This window comes from Patiria miniata, unplaced genomic scaffold, assembly GCF_015706575.1.
Source record: "Patiria miniata isolate m_02_andy unplaced genomic scaffold, ASM1570657v1 HiC_scaffold_3, whole genome shotgun sequence".
Lineage (NCBI taxonomy): Eukaryota > Metazoa > Echinodermata > Asteroidea > Valvatida > Asterinidae > Patiria > Patiria miniata.
The window spans coordinates 17634153-17644617 of record NW_024037069.1 but is presented as its reverse complement, the minus strand read 5'-3'; the positions used below and the strand labels follow the sequence as shown (position 1 = coordinate 17644617).

The following is a 10465-nucleotide window of genomic DNA, read 5'->3' as shown; positions in this document are numbered from 1 at the left end:
TTTAAAATTCTGTAAAATACCTACACGTACATAATGTCTGCATACTTTTGATGTAAGAAACACTGAAAAACAATTTTTTTGATTGAGTTGTTTTTTTTTTACCGTTTTTTTACCCCCCCCCATCAAATTAACAGCAATATGGCTTCGCACCTCATTTTCCTTTTTTCTTTTTCCTTTTTTTGGTTTTCCATAGGGGGAATGCCCCCCCCCCATCGCGACGCTCATGGCTTGTACCGATTCGGTAAGAAGACTAATCGCAAACCTTGATTTTGATTGATTTCTCTGTAAACAAATATTGGTGTCGATTAACTTTACAGGATTTCTTTCAGGTGTCGATTAGTTTTACTGGATTTCTTTCAGGTATCTAATGTCGGTGTCAGCCAACTTCTGGAGCTGAGATTTCACGAGGGCTACGTCCTCATCGGAACACTCCTTGATCGCTTCATTGCTCAGACCTGTAAACGGGAGGAAAGATGAAACAGTTGCTGATACTTTTCATGTACAAAAATACATCACTTTTTTTATTATCATTCTGGTTTATTAAAAATTTGAAACAGGCAGCCACAAGGCTGACATTGCAAAATCACATATATACGGAATGGACGTGGAACGTGTACAATCTGAGATGAACGAAACTGAACACACACAAATTCCATAGGGTTGTCTAAGGGGCGTGGCTAACTCGCAAACGGCGATGGGTCAATATGAAACTTAATAGGGACTTTAACCCCTAGTGATACATGTATTCAGTATAGGCTACAGTTGATATAGAAATGTTTCTCCATGTGCAACTATCAGTTCATCTGAGTTACACAATGCAGACCAGATATAAAAAGAACATAGACAGTAATTGATCAAGTTCGGTTTACTAATGTTAGAATGTCAAGATAAGAAAGGAACTTTAAATTTTGAAAGGGTTTTACTAGGTATTCAAATGCATATAACCCTATACATATATTTGCTGGTACTTTCCATGTACAAAAATACATCACTTTTTTATTATTATTCTGGTTTATTAAAAATTTGAAACAGGCAGCCACAAGGCTGACATTGCAAAATTACACGGAGTGAAAAGGATAAATTAAAACAATTAAACCAAACATTTAAACAAAATACACTTGTAAAGTAACATTAGGTACATAAGTGAATGTACTTAAAAATCTTGACCCATCATTTTAAAAGCCAACAAAACAAACGAACAACTGACAATAGACAAACACACGAACAGCAGACAACAGGACAGATTCATAAATAAAGATGGACTAAAAAAAACCCAACACACAGGCAGAAATAGACTAATACTGAACCGACCGACTTTTGACCAACAGATAGACACAGATGGACAAGCTGACGGACTGACCGAGACAAACAAAGACACGGCCCGCCTGACAAACAGACTCAGGCAGACACACAAAACGAAAACAAACGCATCCATTACGACATCAAACTTTCAACAAACAATCACACGATGTTTTGACTGCAAAACAAGATCTTCTGACAATGCGTTCCGGAGCTATTAGAAAACATTTTTTTTTGGATGGGGGGGGGGGGGGGGGGGGAGAGACCGGGGGTATTGTCCTCCCCGGTCCTGATATGCCAAAACAAAATCCTAAAGATTTCACCCCCTAAAAAAATATATGAAAATTTGACATTTAGGCTAGGAAAGCCCAACTGCATTTTCCTAGCGATATTACTGTGCTTTCGAACCAAAAATGAATCGTAAAACAGTCTCTATTCCATCGCAAGCAAAATATGATCCCTTCCTATTCAGATTACTGTGCAGTATTTATACAGTATGTCCTCAAAAAGTGACCGTCTGAGTATTTGTTGTTTTTTTCTAAATAACTACAAAATCATGAAGTCGGTTTTGATTTCTTTTTTATTGTGCAGATACTCCTTATAACCCTATATGAGTTTCATTTTATTTCAGGATTAGGAGTATCTGGAAAAAAAAATCAATATTGACTGCATAATTTTATAGGTATTTTAGAAATAGTCAGACGGACACTTTTTTGGGGACAAACTGTAGAGGAATCTGAGCCCCATTTCAAATACGGGGCTTTGTGACATCGTACCTCTGTCTATGATAGTCTCCAAACCAGTGCCTTTGTTCGGTGGACACTGAGCTTGAATAGCTCTCATGACCTCAAGGGTAGACCGCTCCTGAACCCAGTCGAGTTGTCCTTGCGAAAGAGGGCGTTCCAGGAAGTTTGCTATCGAGGCAACGGTTGGTTGGAAACTCTGGGCGAAAATCAGGATATTGATACAAAATGCAATACTTCAAAGGTACAATTATCATCTGAGGAGATCCTGCCCGTTTCCGAAAAAGTCTGACGTTTTCCGAATATTATTGTGTACGTTGACAGCCGGATATTCGCGTTTAGTTAGCTGGTTTTTTTCGGATGTAAAATGGTTTTATTCACTGCGTGTCGGCGAGTAGCACTGAGTAGTCTATGTAATAGACTTTGGCGGAGCCATGGTCTATGATATTTGAGCAGATTCGCTGATAATTATGCAAGACAACCGCCTGTTGACCTGTAGATTTTGACCAATCAGCGGGCGCTTTCTATTGCGGGTCTTCGGTCATTCACCTGTTGTTGCATCATAGGCAAGGATAAAAAAATCTAGACACAGCAACAAAGGCTGTGGTCACGCGCTCTGTATTATCACGGATCCTACACACAAGGATTAACGAATCGGCCCAACTCCTGGGGCCAATTTCATAGAGCTGCTTAAGCACAAAATTTGCTTAAGCACAAAAACGTCTTGCTTAACTTAAATCAGGTTACCGGCCAAAACTCCATGCGATTGTTATGCTAAGTAAACAACAGCTAAATACCAGTCACAAGCAATGTACATCACATGGAGTTTTGGCCGGTAACCTAATTTTACTAAGCAATGTTTTTTTCGTGCTTAAGCAAATTTTCTGCTTAAGCAGCTCTATGAAATTGGGCCCTGCTGGTTAGACGCGTGATAACGGCCTGTACTGGTGGCAAATACCATGAATACTTTTCAACAAAGACCACTGCGCGCGGTGGCTTTCAGATTTGCAAGGCTCTTCGCCCGATCTGGCCTCGAAGTCTGTCAAGCCAGCGAATTATATTTTTGAATATTCATGAGTCCACGTTTTTAGCCTTTATTATTGAATTCTGATAAATGATAACTACATAACCATGGTAATGCCGAGCACAATGTCTTTAGCTTTAAGATGAGCAATGAAATGTCGCTTTTGTTTCATCGGTTCGGCATCTTATCTCTCTAAAACTTTTTAATAAAAGCCTAATTAAAAACGAAATTTGGGTAAACGGTGTTCTCCTCGAAATTTGACGTTTATTTCCCGGGTAAACACTTCATCTATGACGACAAAAACTGCACAATACCATCTGTTATATCCTGAAGTATTTATTTTTAAACAATTTTGGAACATTTAAATCTGAAATAAGGAGTAGTTTTGCTTACAGTTGTATGAACATTTCCGTTTTAGATGTCTTGCAAAAACCCAACACAATAGGATACCTGGAAAATTCGCGATTACACACCAACGGTATTAATGCCCGTTAGGCCAAAAAAAAAATGTTCGGTCTCTGGTCAGACCAAAGTTCCGGAATTGACGCGGCCACGCGGCTTTTTTTTTTTTTTTTTTTGCTTTTTTTTCCTTTTTCTTCAAGCTTGGATTGTACAGACAAGGTGGGTACTATTTTGCTTTTTTGGTGTCCTCATGTACATTGGTGTCCTCCATAATTTGCCTTGGTGCTTTTGATCATTTGCCTTGGTGCAATTTCCCATTCCTTGGTGCTCTTTGGTAAAAAAAATTGAGGAGGTGCGGAAATAGAGGGCGCTGTTGGAGCTACCGCGGAACATTTTGGAAAAAAAAAAGATCGACGCGCATGATTAAAATCGACGCGCGCGCTGACCAGAGACCGACTTATTTTTTTTTTTGGCCTTATCACGCGTCTAACCAATTAAGGCAAGTCCGCTCAGTGCATTTTGTACTGGAGCTCAGAACAGTCGTTTATCCTGGTGTCTAGGATCCGTGGTATTATGTTACGCGATGCGCACCCGGCCGTTGTTGTACTACAAATCTCTGCATTTGAATTGACCAATAAAACATTTAGTCCTGATGTGGGAATGACGTCATGGTTTAGTAAAGTCGACTCCGATTATCTGAGTGCTTAGACATATCAGACGTTATACGGAGACTGGGCTCCGTGGATAACAGATGATACTCAGACTAGTCGGCGAGGGGTGTATTTTTAATTTTTAAATCTACTGGCATGCTCTCTCAAGCATTCTAAGGCAATTTGAGAATATTTAGGAACTTTGTGCTTTCTGTTTAGGCTCCATTTTACCAGTATAATGTTAGTCAGCGACCGACCATGGTGATTTTTTTTGGGGGGGGGGACTGGATGGCGGGCAGGAAGCTCTCTTTGAACACATTGATTTCAGTAAGTTTATTATATTAAATTCTTGGGTTTTTTTTCAAACTCGTATAAGAATCGTGAGAAATGGAGGGGAACAAATTAACGGGCTGGGGAACACTTTGACCTAGGTAAATCTGTCCCCCGGACAGCTTTACCGGGGCACAAAAAATTGCCGTCTACACCGGTGTGACAGGTAATTCTGTCCCCCCTGGTAAATGTGTCCCCTGGACACATTTACCGGCTCGTGACCCCGTAAATGTGTCTGGGGGGACACTTTTACCTAGGTAAATTTGTCCCCCTCCAGGTAAAAATGTCCCCCTGCCGAACGGTGAAAGTGTCCCCCTGGTAAATGTGTCCCCATGAAGTATGTACTGAGAGCAGCAGCGTGTCGCACGCGCCAGTACATGCTGCAAGATTTGAGGCAGTGATTATAACATGTGTACATATGCGTCTCCCTCTACAATGGAAATTCGTCCAAATAGGAAATTTCGTTACGCGCTATGATGGGAACACAGACCAATCCAAGGAGACGTTGTATCATACTATCAATGAGACGAGGGCCATCGCCATGCATCGCCGCTGTGTTGACCTATCGCGGTAGAATCGCGATAGACTTCACCGTACTCCGAATCGAAACATTGTGTTCACGTATCACCTAATAGACTAAATTAAATATTTTTTTATATTCATGAAGGGCGGCTAAAAGTCCAAAATGTATACCTTGTAGAGTGAATTCATCAAAACAATAACCTTCCGGGTTTCAAAAGAGGGGGACAGAATTACCTGGAGGGGACAGAATTACCTGGTGGGGGACAGAATCAACGGGCCAGGGAGGACACTTTTACCTAGGTAATTCTGTCCCCCCGGACACTTTTACCGGGGGACAGAATTACCTTCCACACCGGCCTTATCCTTCATGAGCTGCTGGATCTCAATCAGGGTGACCGTTTTAGCCGACTTTCGGCTAACTTTGACAGAATTTTTGTTAAAACACGAGTTTGACAGAACATTTGACAGAATGGATTTTTTGGGCAGATTTCTGGCAGAATTCCGCAAAAATGGTTATTTGACAGAAAAACAGCAAATTTGAACAAAAAATTGTACATTCGTTTTAAAAAGCTTCAATCCTTTCAAACAAACCCTTGCATAATGGGACAGGTCGGCTGGTCTAGGTGCCGAGGTTCACTGGGTTTACGGACTTCGTTGTGGCCGGATTTACGCTTTGCCCAAAATTTATTAATGATTTCACAACATCTTTATGTGACTAAATTGTTTATTATGTACTTTGAACTTAATTATAAGTGTTTATAGTGTATTTCGAGTAATTCTGGGGAATTTGGCAGATTTTTGATAAATCTTACAGATTTTTGATGTGCATTTAGCAGAATTTGGCTCTGATCTTACGGTCACCCTGATCTCAATCCTGTCGAGAAAAATTGTCATTGGAGATATCTAATACATGACTATAATTTTTATATAACACGTGAGATATACAGCTTACCTCTTTAAGGTCTTCATAGTAAACGAAGAGAACATTTTTGAGATTTCGTCTCTCCCAAAAACTTCTAACATGATTGATCCAAGTACCCAAATGTGCTGGTTTGGTGAAAAAATGAAAGGGTTATTAAAATGTAGGCCTATTGGTGTTTTTTAATCAATTGTAACTTTTCAAACAATATATTTTGAGATCAAAAGTAATTCGGAAACATAGCCTATGACAATTTAGACAAAATGGTATCGTCCTTTAAATTATCTCGGTAAGTCAAAGCGAAACAGCGGATAAGTCATCTACGATGAGGAGGTAGTGAGCATTCCTTTTGTTCACTATCGATCGTCATCGGCACAACGAACGGACACTCACGCGTGTAGGTGTCAGTTCGTGAATACCAAATTATCAACAATTTCGGTTTCACGAACTGACATCCACCCGGTAGTGCGCGCGCATCGGACACTGGTGCAAATAGGAAGATTTTCGTTTTCACGAAATGACACCCAAGATGATGCGGCAATACAGAACAGAGAAAAAACGGTTTGAAAGGTTTTACACGAATGTAATCCATCCGTATAGTTGTGTGCTTACACAAAAATTTAATTAAAAGGCTTTTTAATTGGAGAAATTAAGGTCAGTGTCAATTCGTAAAACCGAAAATGTAGGCCTACAGGGTGCGCTCTAAAAGTGCCGCACTGTGGCGGATGTCACTACCGGCCAAAATATCCTGGTTCTGTAAATACGCGCGCGTGCAGCGCACTCACGCGCAACTGGAGTGTCAGTTCGTGGTCCCCCCCCCCCCAAAAAAAGGACGCACAGCCTGTTGTGGTGCCCGATCTTGAATCTGCGGCCCCTCAACCGCTTCATAAAACCGTTTCGTATGGACACAGTCAGAGTTGTCCTCGACTCTCCTCCGGTCCCTTGCTTTGCCGCCTTCCTGGATCTCATGGACGCATATTTACACGTTCTAAACCACCCGACCACACCAGGTTCCTTCGGCTTTTCTACGAAGGCACCACAAACGAGTTCCAAGGCCCCTCAGGTCTTCACCAGAATTGTGAAGACGCCGGCCAGTGCCCTCCACTGTCAAGGCCTACAGGTGTTAATGTACCTCGACGATTGGCTCTTCATCGACGAATCGTGGGCATCAGCTGCTCACGTCCGCAGTCCGCCAGACCTACTCCCTTGCCGAGGGCCTGGGTTTCCTCATCAACGAGTCCAAATCCAAGCCAATCCTGTCAACTGTCCACTTATCTAGATGCCGTCCTCGGTCTTCAACGGGGCACGGCTTACCCGACACAGTAGCCAATGTTTGTCATTGCGCTAATTCCCTCCTCTAATTGCGCTAATTCCCTCTGGTATAACAACCAAAGCTCCAACGTTGGTTTGGTTGCGATTCCTCAGCCTCCTGGCGAACGTTACGTCCATGGTCCCATCCAGTATCCCAGGTGGTACCGTGTTCACTGCATATCCAGCCACATCGCCGGTGGTGGATCCAACCGCACAATATCACGCAGGGCCTTTGCTTACAAGCCTCTCGACCCACCGTGACCATCACGACAGATGCGTCTCTGCTGGGTTTGGGCGCGGTGATGAAATCTCACCAAATGGCGGGTTCATTGACTTTAGCAGAGACCACCCACCACATCAACTTTCTTGAACTGACAGTATTCAACGCCCTTCACCGCTTTCAAAGCATGGGGCTGCCTGGTAAATCTGTTTTCATCCCTCTACGACAACACAACTGTGTCACAGTTACATCAACCGACAAGGCGGGACACATTCCCCAAGTATATGCCTACTCATCACATGGCAACTACTGCATTGGTGTCGCCGGCATGCCATCTTTCTCAGAGCGGTCCATCTGGTGGACACGTTCAACACGACGCTCTCTCCCCCGGGACTGCATTCGCCCCACAGAGTGGACGCTCCCAACCTCGGTCGCGCGGACAATCTTCTAACAGTTGGATCTCACCGCACATCGATCTGGGTGTCGCAACAGTACTCAACCGCCAGATCTCGGTGTACTGTTCCAGATCCCCGGAGCCCCAGGCATGGCGAACTGACACCCTTTCATTCGCGTGGGGCAACCTGTCTGCCTACGCTTTTCCACCGATCTCCCTATACTTCCCAAAGTACTCGGAAAAATTGAGCAGGAGCCATGCATGCAAGGGTCCTCCTGATTGCCCCTTTTTGGCCTCGTGGTTTCCACGACTTGTTCGCCTTCTCTACCATGTCCCACTCCTCCTCCAACAACTGCCAGACATTCTTCGTCAGCCTCTCAATGGGGTCTGCTTCAGCCCGATCCGGCGAGCCTCCAACTGACGTGCTGGCCGTTGTCCAGCGTTCCTTCAGACACGCTGGGCTTTCTCAAGAGGCTGCCGCCATCGCGGCCCGTTGTCAGCGTCAGTGCAGTCAACCCGAACTGTTAACGCGAGCCGATTACAACATTTCTATGGTGCAGACGGCGTGCGGTGGATCCCTTCCCTACAACTCTCTTCCAGTGGGGTCTTGAGGTTTGCACTGTCAAGAACTATCGCTCCGCAATTGCGGCTGTTCATCCAGGTTTCTGGGAGGGTTCTTCGATATTCGATTGCACCGCCCTCACATGTATGTTTCACGACCCCCCAATGGACACTCTACCGTCATGGGATCTTGATCGGGTCTTGCAAGCTCGCGTCGGCCCCCTTTTGAACCTTTGTGTCAGGCTACTCTTCTGAACATTTCCTAGAAAACGGCCTTCCTCGTGGTGACAGCCACAGCCCGCCGCCTGAGTGAATTCCAGGCCCTGACCATTATGTCAAGGACCGTTGGAAGCCCGGTGGGGTCCGCCAGATCCCCCATGGCTCTTTCCTCACAAAGAATTAGTCGGCGACATTTTCCCCGCTTGATATTTTTGTTCCTGACTTAAACTCCTTCTCTGTTCCAGAAGACAATCTCTGGTGCCCTGTCCGGGCCCTCAAGTGGTACCTCCATCGGACTGCACTGATCCGCGGTGACCACCAGGCTCTGTTCGTTCATAACCACGATTTCACCGCATCGTCCAGCATCCCGCGATACGATGGGTCGTGACGGCCATACGACTGACGACTGGCCTACCCTGGACAACGCCCACGAAGTTCGGAGCGTGGCGACCTCTTGGGCCTTCTTCAAAGGAGTACTCCATGCGGACATCATGCAAGCGGCATGTTGGAAATCCTCCAACACCTTGGAGAAGTGGTATTCGCTAGTAGAATCGGTCCACACTTTTGACGCATGTAACAACATCAACAAAAGTAATATGCAATGGTCTAGCATATGAATATTGAAGCATATGAGAAATGAATGTTTGTCTGACTGACTGACTGACTGGCGAAGCCGCCTCCTCCGCCGCGCAACGGTCGAGGCGAAGTATGACATCGCCCTTTTTAAAAAAAAATCATACTTAAGTATAACTGAGGTTTAACTTACCCTGTTTGGGATCGAAATGCATTTTCAAATATGTAGAAAACGGTGGGAAATCGCTGAAGATGTTCGAATCCAATTTGAATCCAGATTTTATGCCGTCGATTGGGTTTCGTATCACGTAGATTATCTAGGCAATGGTTGAGAAAGAGGAATCGTTCTTCAAAGATGAACTGTCACTACGGTTATCAAGTTTCAGATGAAAATCGTGATTTCTTTTGAAATTGTTATCTTTCTAGCCATAAAAAGTCATTTTTTATCGAGACATGAATGAACACATTTTCGAACAGTAAATGCAGTCTTACGGGGTATTTTCTCAATTGACTCGGGTCAGGCTCAGGCGTTACCACGGGGGGTGGACAAGCCCCATTTAAAATCTTGAATTGAACAGAAGTATGATTTTTCACAACTTCATGAAAAATGTGTGCACCCCCACGTTCCCCTCAGAAGTTCAACCCTAGTTATGCCACTGGGTACGTCTTAAATGTCAAATCTACTTCACAATCATAGTTCATGAAAAAGAGGATTCCTGGCCCGCCGTTGAGCTATGCTCACGCAGCGAAACTAAAACTCACAAAACGTTCACAAGGATAGGAGTAATACTCGTCAGGTACCTTGACTTCATCGGTGTTCCAGAATGACTTTGGCACGTGCGTAGCTGGGAGATGAGTGTACAGGACCCTTGGGCGATCGGTCGGCAGTTCTGCTACCACCTGGTAACCCATACGTCGTGGCGCGTCGGGATTTGTCACAGCAGATATCAATACTGCTTCGAAAACCGGAGAGCTGAGAGATTGAGAGTCAGTTCCCAAGATGAGGTTGATAATGCGTAGCATCCAGTGTGTACCTGGGGACGAAAGAGGACCGGCAGCTAGGTTGTAAAATAAATGCTAATGAGCTAACACGTTACTTAAAAAAACATTATACAAAAATGCTTTAACCTGTGCGAAAAGTTTTCCCCAAAATGCTTACTTTATTCCATCTATTAAATCAGAAAATACGAACCGTTACTTTTACGTAAATGTGTCTGGATTGAATAGTGCTACAAAGTTTCCTTTGGGGGGGGGGGTGCTGAAATACCATGAAATATACCTCTAACCCCGTCCAGTGG

The 10465-nt window shown here is 44.0% G+C and overlaps 1 protein-coding gene across 1 annotated transcript; it reads right to left on the bottom strand.

The window, feature by feature from the left end:
* Window positions 1-212: 212 nt before the first annotated feature.
* Window positions 213-10079, bottom strand: LOC119736530 (sulfotransferase family cytosolic 1B member 1-like). Its single transcript, XM_038210541.1, has 5 exons — window positions 9930-10079; window positions 9361-9484; window positions 5923-6017; window positions 2076-2241; window positions 213-455 (listed from the first exon to the last, which is right to left on the bottom strand). Exons 1-5 carry the CDS (start codon window positions 10077-10079, stop codon window positions 343-345), a joined length of 648 nt encoding a protein of 215 aa, XP_038066469.1. The 3' UTR covers window positions 213-342.
* Window positions 10080-10465: the final 386 nt, after the last annotated feature.

Bases quoted from the DNA above. Each gene is read 5' to 3' on its own strand.
- LOC119736530 (XM_038210541.1), bottom strand. From the start codon at position 10,079: ATGGGTTACCAGGTGGTAGCAGAACTGCCGACCGATCGCCCAAGGGTC. The intron at 9,485-9,929 runs GTGAGTTTTAGT...ACCATTGCCTAG, and splicing joins CCTATCCTTGTGAACGTTTT to ATAATCTACGTGATACGAAA. The intron at 6,018-9,360 runs GTAAGTTAAACC...TCACCAAACCAG, and splicing joins GCATTTCGATCCCAAACAGG to CACATTTGGGTACTTGGATC.